This window comes from Pleurodeles waltl, chromosome 2_2 (genome assembly GCF_031143425.1).
Source record: "Pleurodeles waltl isolate 20211129_DDA chromosome 2_2, aPleWal1.hap1.20221129, whole genome shotgun sequence".
Taxonomy (NCBI): domain Eukaryota; kingdom Metazoa; phylum Chordata; class Amphibia; order Caudata; family Salamandridae; genus Pleurodeles; species Pleurodeles waltl.
The window spans coordinates 591,625,174-591,638,649 of NC_090439.1; the positions used below are offsets into that span (position 1 = coordinate 591,625,174).

The window sequence follows — 13,476 nt, forward strand, 5'->3', positions numbered from 1 at the left end:
TCAGAATCCCGCTACTTTGGGAAATGTTCATCCATAAAGCGTTGTATGAGCCCCTCATTCCTTCTCCCTCAAAATGAGTGATGGGTTTGTAAAAAAATAGCCCTGGGGCAACAGGGCAAAACTACTGTTGCCCCACTGATTATTCCACTGGCCAAAGAGCAAGTGTTGCACCACACGAGGTGACTTAAACTGTACAATAATACAGCCTCCTTGCCTGTCCTTAGCTCCCGCACCAATCCAGTCCACCATTATTGTTAAAATACTACCAGCCATGACTAAAGGAACATTTTTATGGCAACTGAACCAGTTCAAGGTCTTACTGAGTAGTTCCACCTGGGACTCTTTTTGATCCAGTCTCAGTGGAGGAACACCGGAGAGGACAGCAGCATATAGAGTTGATGCTGAGGGTAGATTAATGACTGGTTTCACTGGAAAATTGTGACGGCCTCTCTGATCACCATTATGTGGGGCTTGGGATTTACTAGTAGTAGCAGCCTCTTTTTTTTTTTTTTTTTTAGTTTTTAGGCATGGGAGTCCAGGGGCCTGTTTCTTTTGGAGTTCAAGATATTCGAATCCAGTCCTGGCAGGTTGAGCAAAGGTCCAGGGTTTGTATGCTCAGAAAGGCCAGATTGAGGTCTCAGGCATTTGTTTTGGTATATTACAGAATTATCAGACTCTCTTGTCCTTACAATAGGAACTGGACCATGGCCCTGGACAAACAAATCCCACACACGTTTCAGATTTTCCATTGAGTGCTCAATAGCGTCCAACTGAAGCAATATAGTGGACAGTTCTACTCGCATGAAGGCTGTTATTTTATCCACACAGCCGTCAATAATTTTCTTCACCCCCAGGGATTCAAATGACTGGTCCGGCGACTGCTGGTTGGCCAGACCTGCAGCCGACGCAGGCCATGGCTGAGCGGTTCGCTTCAGACGCTTAGCCACTGCCGGTGTAATGGAACTATCAGGTATCCCAGGCATTACAAATGGTGGTGACAGTGCGGAGGGGCTTGTGTCTTGTGGGTCAGAATGCATCAACAGGCTACCTAAAAGGCTTGGCGGAGGGCAGTAGAAGAAGGGGGAGCAGAGCCGTCAATTACTTGTAAAACTCACCTCTTGCTGGATCATCCTGTCTATTGAGGTAACTTTAATAGATGGCGATCGAACAGAGCAGCCTCCTCCCTGCTTTCTCTTCACCATGATGACTAAACATGACGCAGGATGGTGCTACATCGAACTATCTTTGGGGCCACAGTCTTGAAAGCCTCCAACTGCGAACCAGCATACGAAAGAGGGGTTGGCCTACGAGCCACACAGCGAGACACAAGAAGCGCATTTAAGCGCTGTCAGATGGGGCTGCAATGCAGGGCTCCTCCTTGCCCTGGTGTGTCCCAGGACAGGGAGCTCCTTTAGCCACAGTTGTGCCCGGCGATGAGTGTGGAGATATAACACTTTTGCTCCTGCCTCCCCTGAAAAACCATCCTGGGTAGTTGGTGACTGACATATCATAACAAAGGAGAAGCATTCAATACATGAGCATATGTACCATAGTTTTGAGTAAACAATATTTGAAAGAAGCCAAGACTTAGGAAAAGAATAATACTTTTCATATATAGGATCAATAACAATTTAGCGAGTCCAATTTGTCAATAAAGGCCAATCAGCAAAATGTATTCAAGTCATCAAGGCACTTTTGTGTTTGCTACTAAACTAACGTTCCAACATGTCGATCAAGGTACATGGTACAAGTATGTTAAAGGGCTCATTTCTTTATTTCCATCTTGAAAAATGCATTTTGGAGAACACCACAGCCAACGAATTTCATCCCTTAAACACTGGGACTATTTTAGGGCAAAATATAAAGAAACGTCCAATATATAGTTCTTGCAGCTTCACCTCCATACGGTATTGGCAAGAGTCTGGTATTATTTCATAAAGATGCAGTACATCAAAAGTATTTTTTCCTTAGACTTTGCGTCCTTCAAATACTGTTTACTGAGAACTATTAGGATACATATGCTTTTCCTTTGTTATGTGTTATTTAGCTTGGGTTGTTTTCTGGGATATTTAACACGAGGAGTAGAGCACATTTTCCTGTGGGAATGATACAGTGTGCCTTGAGTTGTACAACAACTGTTCTTTTGCCTTTATTGTATTTTGGTGATTGAGAGTCTGACTGGACCCATAAAAAGACCAAGAATGATAAAGTAACACTGACAATTTAAGCTAACACAGCTTCTAACGTGTGTTTCTCCCTCTTGCACATATCCTTACATATTAGCCAATTTCATACCAGAGGCACTTTTGTACAGTAATTATTTGACTTTGTTAGACCGAAATGTGTATTCCTTTTAAATCCCATACCATTTAGTCTAAAGTCAGAAAGTAGAAATGCATTTTCTCTTGAGTGGGTGGTCTAGCAACTTCTTAAAGATAAAGAAAATAATTATGTGCAATAATCACATTCTACTTTTAGGCGAGATTGGCTACAGGACACTGCCTGCCTCGCAACATCTAAACTTGACCATGTGGCATTTTCCATTGTGGCAACAACTGGCGCTAATTCTCCATGCCACAACTGATACATCTGTAACCAAGTCACTGCTACATTGGCTTTAACTGACGGAATTACTTGAAGCTTCCTGATGACGGAGTATTCTTTTTGAGAGATACTGCAAAGGAGTTACCAGCTGAGCTGTGACATAAGTGCTTATAAAGGACAGTTATATAAAATAATGTGCACTACTTACAATCTTTGCATTACTGAAACCTATATTTCAGAAGCATATTTTTTATCTCAAACCTTTTTGACCATTTTGTTGCTGCCTATTTTATGCCTAGTGTAATGCAAGTTTAAAATAATGACATATTCACAGTTCTTTCTTTCATAGACTGGGACCTCATAGCACTAAACGTACAGAAGTCATTATATTCCACTGCACCAACCACGTTTCAGCTCTGTGGATCTCTGGTTACATACATACACCTCTGCAGTGCATTTACTAATAAAGGTTTCATAATGTACAATAGTGCATTTCCCACTGATTAATACAATTTGCATGTATTTTTAATTTAAGATGTGCATTATTTTATATGCAGTAGTTACCTGAAGGTAAAAGACCGAAAAAGTTACAGAATATTTTGGCTTTTTAGCCACGCCGTTGACTCCGCCCCCATTGTGTGCAGCATCACAGTTCCCATACTTTGTTTTTCGTTTAATACACTTCGACTGCTGGCTATAACATACCTTTAGAGTTTTCATTTATGGAAATTAGCAAGCATGCAACTTGGAGTCTGTCCCAGCAACCACTACTGTAGAAATATTTCTTAACAGGCTGACACTTTTCTGAAAAATAAACATATCTTGCTACGCTCGTAGCGCAGCATTGAATCTCATAACTACAGCTTCTAGAGCAACGGAAGGGTGACAAGTCCTTCAGTGTGGAGCAGTGATTAATTTCTAAATAAAAATGTGACGGTGGCCAGAGCCCTCCTCTTAAAAACGCGGCTGCTGCAATTAAATATGCAAGCACAGAATACTGAGGCAGCGTAATCCTGAAGCCATCTCGGGCCTCTGATTAATTTACAGCCACTCCCTGCTGTTTTTGAAGCTTTCTGTTTTCTCCCTCTGCGACGCTTTTTCGTTTTTCTCTTCCTCCGTCTTTCCCATATGTGTCTTTTGCTTGCAGGTATTGCTTGAGGCAGAAGAACAAGTGCTGGCCTTCAAAAATAAGTGCCGGTACCCCGCACAGGAAACCACCGGCTCAAATGAACCACTAGTGTGGAGGCAATAAATGCCACAGCTGATACGCCTTCCACCTCCGGAGACAACCAGACTTTTCACTTCTCTCTTTCGAGGTTGATTGCTGTCAGAGGTCTCCAGTGCTGACCAGAAAAAATAAACCACTTGGCCTGTATGCGTGCTTCATTACAGAATTAAAAGTAAATAACAGAGCTGTGCATCACATCAGCGATATCACTTCGAATGCAAGTTCTTCGTTCAGCTGGCGGCATCTTGACATAGATTTCTGCAATCACTGACTTTGCACAAAGATGCTGAACATCTTGGAAACATTTCAGTCTTAAACTTAAAATGTCACCTTGAAACAACTTAATGATTGTGGCTTCACTCTGAAGTGCTGCCTGAAGCCAGTAAACTGAGGGGGTGAGGGGCAGACCCTGCTCGAATATGTATTCACACCGGTTCCGCTTGTGGGATTCTGGAGCAAAAACTGTTAAAGTTATGGGTAAAGAATGTGGATAGAAATCAAGAAATGGAGAATGGTTACGGTCTACTGTGTAATAATGCTCTGTTCTGTAAACAAGTACTAAGCAACAAAAGCACGGATTGAGACAAATAACTAACACTTGCTAACATTCTCTGAAACAGTGTAAGAAAGAAATACAATAAAAATACTTTAGTCTGCCTGTCGCTGGCAGAAAGCGCGAGCTCCGTGACACGAGGCAAGAAGACATCCAGGTAGATGACTGGTTTCATGTCTGCAAAAGGCACTGCGAAATTTAGTCTCTTTTCTGTATCCCAGGACACACACTTCTTCATCATCTCTTCAGAAGAGGCCGCTGGTACATTTGAGAGCAAAAAATAAATACATAGTAAGTTTCTGCTTTCCTCAAAGTACATTGCATACCACATTTTGTACAGGCAGAATTAAACATGTGAAAAGCTGGAGTGTACAGTAATGATCATTGAAGTGTCCGACGAATAGAGATGAACAAGTTACTTACCTTCTTTATGATGAAGATAAAAAAGGAGCCACAGAGGAGCAGGAGTATTTTCTGAACAGTATCAATTACTACTGTTAGTTGGCACTATCCGACTTCGGTGGCAGATCCACGAGGCTAAATCTTTAATGTCATGAATCTAATACGCGTGTCACGGACTTCAGTTTTGCTAAAAATATTTATCTTTTTCAAAATTCTTTTTTATTGTTTTGCATGAACAACAAACAATGATCTGGTAGAGCAGTCACATCCAGGGCACATACAATGCCCCCAGTTTTACAACAGTGGAAAACAGTCAGACTATTACTTAGACACTCTCTGTATTCCCCCTGCCTCCACCCCCTCCGCCTGTGAATCTTCAGGACCCCGCTCCACCGTTCCTCTCTACATTCAAGCCATCTCAAACTGTTCCAACCAGGGCCCAAGTGCACAGTAATATTATCCCTCACAACTGTTCCCGGGTTATTTGGGGGGGAGTAACGGCTTGTACCTCCAATGTTAGGCAATGCCCCTTTCAGCAAGGACACACACCACACCCACCAGAATTCATTGTCCTCAGAGTCCGTCCCAGACCATTAAATGTCCCAATAGAACCATACTGGGGTCCTGCCCGATTGGGAAACAAAGGACAGTGTGGAAAAAATTCTACCCTAGTACTGTTGGCTGCTCGGGCATTCCCAAATGATATGAATCCAGTTACCCTAGGGGGTGTCCACATCTGTGGCATTCCGGACTCACGATCTTTCCCATCTGCCACAATCTGTGTGGTGTGTAGTAAGAGATACCTAATTTGGTTGAGACTTAGGTGGGATCTACCTAGACGTCCTAGTCTAGCACACCAATGTCAGAGGCCCATTTCTTCCTAGAGAGCCCCATGAAGTTGGGTGTGTTGACCACTAGCATCTTGTACAGTTTTGATATAGCCTTCTCTCCAATTTCCCTCACTGTGAGTTTAGGCTCCAATGGGTTATATTCTGGGCCCCTGGAATTATGGGGAAGAGGAGGGATAAATTATACAACAGGGTTGAGTAAATTATGCAGCAAGAACAGCCAAGTTATGCAGCACAATGCAGCACATTTTGTAATATTACTTCATTATCTTGGCATTTTAACACTTGTTAATACTGTCTTGGTATTGGTTAGACCTCATTAGGACCAGTGTAACACCAACATGTAGCAATAAACAACAGAAAGGGGACTAATCAAACTCTTTAAAGGGCATTTTACTTCGTGGCAATGTGTGTTACTGTAGTTTTAGTAACATTTGAACCGTTTAAAGTGAAAACTTTTTTTTGTTAAAATCTCGAGATTGTTTGATAGATTGCGGATTATGTGGCAGATTAAGCAAATCTATAATTCTGTGAAAATAACCATGGCCACCCAATTGCATAATTACAGTGGCCCTGCTCATATTTGGGACGTGGGGCTAAATCCCTTTTCATATGATATAAGGCACATCTTAGTTGTAGGCAAAGAACTGGGAACAATGCACAGACTATTTAGTTTGCAATTGGTCAAATTATAACCTTGAGACCAAACACCTCAAGCTTGTAGATGCCTATTTTGTGCCATTTCCAAAACCTCTGTGGCTGTGATGTATGGTGAAGCCAGATCCTCCACAACAGGGGCATTTCTCTGGTGATCCTCCTGTGCCAGCAGTCAACATAAACCACCATGACAGGGGGGCATCTTGGGTGTCACCCAGGTGCCATAAACTAAGATCAAAGGACCGAGCCCCCTAATCCCTCCACCTCGATCTGAAAGGCTGGGTAAACCCTATCCCTAAATATCCAATCACTGAGCAGGAGCATCTGGGCCGCCTAGTAAAAGAGATTAATGTCCACTGCTCTTAAGCCCCAGTCCAGTGGTGCCTGGATACATTTGATGTGGGCCATCCTCGGGAGAAAGTTCCACCCCCCCACCCCCATGTACCTCAGATTGGAACTTGCTAAACCATTTTTATGTGCTCTTGAGAGGCTAGCACCTCATATGCAGAGATAAGTACCAAAATAATATTATATATATATATATATATATATATATATATATATACACACACACACACACACATACACAAAAATTACTTTCCTTCTGTAATGCATTATCTGGTGGAGACAAAATATAGCTGCCGATGCCTTACGCTAGAATCTTCTCCAGGCACAAGACTGGACCCAGCAACTTTTTTCCATAGCACATCTGTACGTCAGAAAAGGGTGTCGCACGACTCCGTATTCGATGTCATCCCCCAGATATGGCATCAGCAGAGTCCATATAACCCGCTCGCCGATGTCAGTTTCTTCCTTGACTACTTTTGGTGCTCAAAACTTGGAGTCATATATAGAAACTGTCTATGGAAACAGTTTGCTAAAATGAGACACCCTTGAGTAAAAAAAAACAAGACAAAAAAACAAAAAAAAACAAAATCATAATTCCAGGGGTAAATTTCCATTCCGAAATCTCTGAGATCAAAGAGTACTCAGTTTGCAGAGCAGAGAGGATGGGAGGGTTGTTAAGGAATCTGCAGCTAGATCCTGTCGCTACTAGGGAATGTGTTACCGAAGTTAAGTAACTTGCTCTGACAGACATCTAGCTGATTCCTTACTTCAGAATCCGATACCAAAGACATACCATCCACGGAGGAGGGTCTGCAAACTGATTCCATTGAGTCTCTCTAATCAGAATAAACTGGACTAGAATAAGAGAAATAGACAGTGTGTTCATAAAAATACGTATGAGTAATCACTCTTTACTATAATAACTGTGCAAAGAACCACAGTGAGAAAACGTCATTTAGCATTAAAACAAGGAGGTAACATCACCCATGACCGAGGCCACTAAAAGTCTGTCACTAGAACAAATCCGGTATAGAACAAGATAAAAAGACTGGGCATTCATAATAATTCAGGTGAGCAATAACATTCTGCAAGAAAAAACTTGTAGAAGGAACCACAGGCAAATAAAGTCATAAGAAAATTTAAAAGCATTGGATTAAAAGTATCCATCATAGTATGACCCATCTGTGTCAGCAGCCAAACATCAATATGAATACAAACCTATCTGCACCCTTAATGGGATGCAAGTCTATGCATGATCATCCTATAAGAACTGTGGAAAGGACCACAGTAATGAAAAAATAAAGACAATGAAAGATAGGGAAAAACACTACACGTGACAGACTGACAATTTTGCCAATTGACCTAATAAAAGATAAATGTATTTGCTCTCCTTCCGGACCGAACCGTGTGTGTGACACTCTTGGAACACAAAGCAGCAGCCCCATTGAGCAATACCTCTGTCATATAAAAATATACTTTAATCAGAACTACTCCATCGCACACATAAAATGTCAATCTCCTAAAAAAAAAGCTCACTTCAAAAAGAAGTTGCAGACAATATTAGCAACCATTAGCATCTAAGTAGTCTTTTCCATAGGAAAATTAACCAGAACTAATACAAATACCTTTAGGATAAAAGGAGAAAAATAAACGCCTAAGTAGTGACAAAAGAAAATGTTTATATACAGGTATTAAGAAAACCGCAAGTAGTTAGTCAGACAATACTGACTTAACAGAATGGTACCTATAGTGGGTATCATACAGCTTAGGAAATCAACAGCTCTCCAAACTGTCAGAGTAGTGCAAATTGCTTGAGAAACCATCATCAAGCAATAGTATCATACGATTGAATAAGATAGTAGATATGAAAAAAATCTCAATGGTCTGGCGAAGACCAAGGTTAATACATGACCCTGCTATATGAATAGAGACCCATCTACCAAAGATCTAGAAAAGGTCTTCATATTTAAACCAGAACATTTAAAAGATCCTGTAAGAAAAATAATCAGACTGATTTTGTATATTTCCTCTAAGGTCAATTCACAAAAGTGTGAACACAAACTACTAGACGCAGTCAAATGATAAAAACAGCTGTCACCTAGAAGAGCAGCAAACCTTTAATAAAGAAACAAAAGTCTTCTACCAAAAGCAGATGTGATAAGGCACCACATATTCCCCTCATGTACAATGAATAGGAACATCTTCAGAGAGAAGAAAACGTACCCCTTAGGAGAGTAAATTCCTCCAGAAAAGAAAACAAATCCTAAATAATAACACAGAAGCATCAGAACACCCCCTAAAAAGTGAAGAATATTAATTACTTTATATACAACAGTGAATGAATTCTACCAAAAGACTACTCCTCAATGGACACCCATGATAACATGACATAATGCAAGGAAATTGAAAGAGTAATGCTCAAAGAACATGTTGAAACCATACAAATGTCTACAAAAAGGAGAAGAATATACACCACACTGTGATGGCTAGGAAAGTAAACATTTAACACCAAAAGAAATGAAGTTCACAGAATGTTACCTTCTGGTTTATAATGAATCAAATCTTGCAAAAGCAGAACACTTTTTACTAGTGAGTATCAAAATCATATAGCAAAAGTAGAATGCACATGAAGAAAACAATGTGGACAAAAGCTACCTATGTTTAAAAGTACAAGAAGGACTTAGTAGATAGCCTCAGTGCGGTATAATCTCATCATTGGGCTACTATCCCGTTAAGGAATTCTCAGCAATTAGCATAAAGAAGAACAAGAAACTCTTCTTCATAAAAACCATGATCAATAAGAGGATTGTCTGAAATAACTCTTGACAGAAAGAAAATGATATACTGATACTCCCACGGAGCTGCCAATAGTAGACATTCCCTATAAAGGGTAATAAACCTCACAATTTTATGTATATAAATGTCCACCAGGAAAACAAAAACCAATGCTCCAGTTAGAGTAAGGTACATACCATGAAGGTATCAACTCTTGAGCTCAAGTTCTTCTTCAGAGTAAAGAAAACTATATCACCAGTATATCAGGTATCGTTAAGTATCAAAAGAATCAAACAGCTAAAATGCTGCCATTGACAAACTTGAAGTGGAAAGCTACCACTTCTACAGAAAGTAATACCAATAGTGAAAGTAACATAGAAACATCAGACATGAAAACCTCCATACAGACAGAGGGTAATATGTACCCCAATAATCTATTCTTGACAATATAAGGAAAAATAACACCTACCGGAAGCAGGAACATCCCACCGGGTGCCACCATCAGGTGAAACAGGCATAGAACAGTAAAAAGCCTCTCAGCACTGCCCAAATATGACTCATCTGTGAGAATAAGTAAAGACAAATTTCCTCCCTACAAGCTTGTAACAGAGGTATTAACAAGGCATAGGGTAGAGAGGAACCAATCTAATTTGTTGTTCAACCCCTACTGTCACGAAAACACCTTAAAACAGACTCAATCAGAAATTAGTACAGCACACTACTCACCCGTAAGGGTCTCAAGGCGTTGGGGGAGGGGGGGAAGGGTAGTTCGGTCCTCTGTGCTTCAGCTGAAGAGCCAGGTCTTAAAGTCCTTCCTGAATTGAGGTAGCAATGGTGACTGCCTGAGGTGAATAGGCAAGATGTTCCAGCTCTTTGCTGTGAGGTAGGTGAAGGATCTAGTTCCAGATGAGGTCTTCCATATGCATGGTACGGTGTCTAGGGTCTGTTGAGCAGAGGGGAGAGGTCTGGCAGGGGAGTAGAAGGTGATGCAGTGGTTGAGGTAGGTGGGTCCTATGCCGTGGAGAGCCTTGTATGCATGGACGAGTAGTTTGAAGTTGATCCTTTTCTCAACAGGAAGTCAGTGCAGGTCTCTCAGGTGCCTGGTGATGTGTTCACAACGGGGGACATCCAGGATGAGTCTGGCGGAGGCGTTCTGGGTGTGCTATAATTTCTTCAGATTCTTCTGGGTGGTGCTGGCGCCGAGGGTGTTGCCATAGTTGAGTCTGCTAATGTCCAGGGCAAGGGTTACGGTCATTGCAGTTGTCAATGTAATAGTTGAGGTCGCTGATGAAAAAGCAGTTTGTGGAGGCGAGTGCATGGGGAGCTATAGTGTCAAAGATCTAGTCACTGAAGGCTGGTCGAGGGCAGGGTGGCCTGTAGTAGAGGGTGCAGCGGAAGGTGGACTCAGGTGTGATGTGGATCTGTAAATGGAGGGGGGAAGTGCTCTTCTGCGTTGGTTGTCAGGCAGAGGGTGGATTTGTGTACAAGAGGGCCGGTCTTTGCGGAGCAGTTTGTAGTTGCTGGGGATGGCGATGGCACTGTCCGGTGCTGACGCTGGGTTTGACCATGTTTCGATGAGAAAGGCGATGTCCGGGTGGATTCTCGCAGGTCCCAGAGTTCGACGGCAGGTTTGTGGAGGGATCCTATGTTGGGGAGGATGCAGTTGAGGAGCTCAGAGTGGGTGTTCAATGGTCCTGTGGCTGGTGGGTTTGGCGTAGGATGAGGGTGCGGTGGCAGTTGAAACAGGAGAAAGGTCCATGGGAGTCTTTGGGTGATGCGAGATGGCAGGATATGGAGCGCCCTGTGTTTAGTGCATGGAGGGTCCTTGTGTTGTAACGATGGATGGTCGGAGGACCAGAGTTCATGGCGCGTGGCGTGATCCAGGTGAGGATGGGGGCAGACAGGCTTGCCTTTGGTGTGCCGGAGGCGCGCCCAGTGGACTTAGCCACACAGTGGCCGCAATTAAGAAGGGGAGGGAGGGTCCAATCAGCTGAGAGGCGGGAAAGCACTTCGCTGGGAGACGGGTAGGACCGCAGGGGCAGCAGCGGCAGGGACAGAGCTCGGGGAGAAGGAAAGTCACAAAAAGGTAAAACATGGAGGAAAAAAGAGAAAACAAGACAGAAAAAGAGACAGGAAGACAAAGATGACAGAAAGCAAAAAAACACACAAAGACAGACGGCCACTAGGCCTCCCGGGATGAGGCACAGGTGGGTGTCTGCGGGTGGAGGTGGGCTTTGAACTGAGAGTCAGGCAGGCTCTCAGTCCGATTCGCAGCAGCAACAAGTGGAATGTGCAGAGGGGAGTGAGCAGATGCTGACTAGTAGGTCAGAGGAGGCACCCTCTCACTGCACAGCAGCCACCATTAAAAAGGGAAAGGAGGCAGGAGGGTCCTGTCATCTGGGAGGTGGGAGGGCGGGAAAGCGCTTTGCAGGGAGGGGGCAGAGCCGCAGTGGCAGGGACGGAGCGCGGGGAGAGGGAACGGTGCAATAAAGTAAAAAAAGGAGAAAAAGAGACAGTAAGAAAAAAATAGATGACACAGAAAGATGTCTACCAAGGATGAGGCGCAGGCAAGTGTCTGTGGTTGGAGGTGGGCCTCGAACTGAGAGTCAGGCAGGCTCTCAGTCCGATTCGCAGCGGCTGCAACAGGTGGAGCTGCGCAGAGGAGAGTGAGCAGACGCTGACCAGGAGGTCCGAGGAGTCGACCCTCCCTGTGCACCAAATAAATGGGCACCATCAAAAGGCATGTCAATTAAGGTGGCTTGAACAGCCTCCGAAAATACAGAGGCGTGTAAACACACACAGCGATGTAGTGCAACTGAAGAGGCCATGGCCTAATCCACAAAGTGAGTAGTATCCATAACGCAACAAATAATCAACTTAGCTGCCTGTTGACCATTCGGATCACAGAGGCAATAATGTCCAGGAGTGATGGCAAGATACATTCCAATGAATCCCATTAGGAATGAAAAAAACGTCCAAGAACACAAGACATATTAATAGAACATAGAGCAGAAATGGAGGAAAAAATATGCCTGCCATAAGTGTCAAGACTCCTGGGATCTCTGTCTGACGGGACATATGGAAGAGATTCAATATCATGAGAGGCCAAAGCAGCCTGTACCACCAAACTATGATGAGTAGGCTATCATGGAAGATATGCTGGATCACCAGGGGCAGGTATGTGCCAGTGAGATATCGCCCAATCTACATGGGCCCCTGTATCAGGCTTAGCCCAAGCCCCAAACAAAATATAATGTAGGACTTCACTAGAAGAAAGCACTGGCTCAACCCCTGTTTGGCCTTCATGAAAGATGTCAATAAGAGGTCAGGAGTCAATTCCACAGAGGGAAGTGTCAGATCCAAACCCACAGCAACCTATCTCATCATGTCAGCTAGCGAGAAACTTGTGTCTGTAGCAAGGCCGGGTGGAAAAGGAGGCCAGAGGCTGGGGAAGAGTCCAAGCCACTAGAGGCACCTAGGTCAGCCAGACAGCTGTCCTCTATAGGAGGCTGATCAACATGAAAAATGGGAGGTATGCGTGCCAACTATTCCACAGCATCCCCAAGACCATGTCCCTCAGAAGGGCAAATATGAGGGGACTTCCCAGAATGTGGAGAGAGGATGTCAGGGATAACCAGCATGACTGGCATCGGACGAGATGTCGAACGGTGGCGAGAAGGTGATTCCTCGACATCGATCTTGACTTCAGATGGGGAGAGGGATGCAACGAGGATTGACGCGACCAGCAGAGTCGCCGCAGTCAGCTGATCGGATACCAGCACCAAAGGTGAAAAACCCCAAGGGACTGTGGACCGGCACCATAACAACTTCATCAACTGAAGCAGAAGACCTAACTGAAGCCAAGGGCAAATCAGCCGGCGGAGACACATTCAAGGCATCTTGCACCACTTTGGGTCCCAGAAGTGCTGGTGATGTCACAAAGATAGCATGAAGGAAAACATAATACTGACACATCTGGGTCAGAGTTGCCCTGGGAAGGGAGGAAGACGCAGGGTGGACTCTTCCAATGAGGAGTGGTGGGAGGCCATGCATGGTTAAAGTCAGGAAACACTGCGACTTTGACCAATTGCATTGTGACTTACAGCGTGAAGTCGATGGTG

General features: G+C 43.6%; 1 protein-coding gene across 2 annotated transcripts in view; it reads right to left on the bottom strand.

Annotated features, from left to right (window-relative positions):
* PRKDC (protein kinase, DNA-activated, catalytic subunit) overlaps nt 1-13,476 on the bottom strand; it is a 2,139,921-nt gene that overhangs the window by 1,705,354 nt on the left and 421,091 nt on the right. For both annotated transcript variants that reach the window (XM_069220133.1, XM_069220131.1), the window contains exon 24: nt 4,420-4,583. In XM_069220133.1, the coding sequence (XP_069076234.1) occupies nt 4,420-4,583 (164 nt within the window). The remainder of the gene's footprint in view (nt 1-4,419; nt 4,584-13,476) is intronic.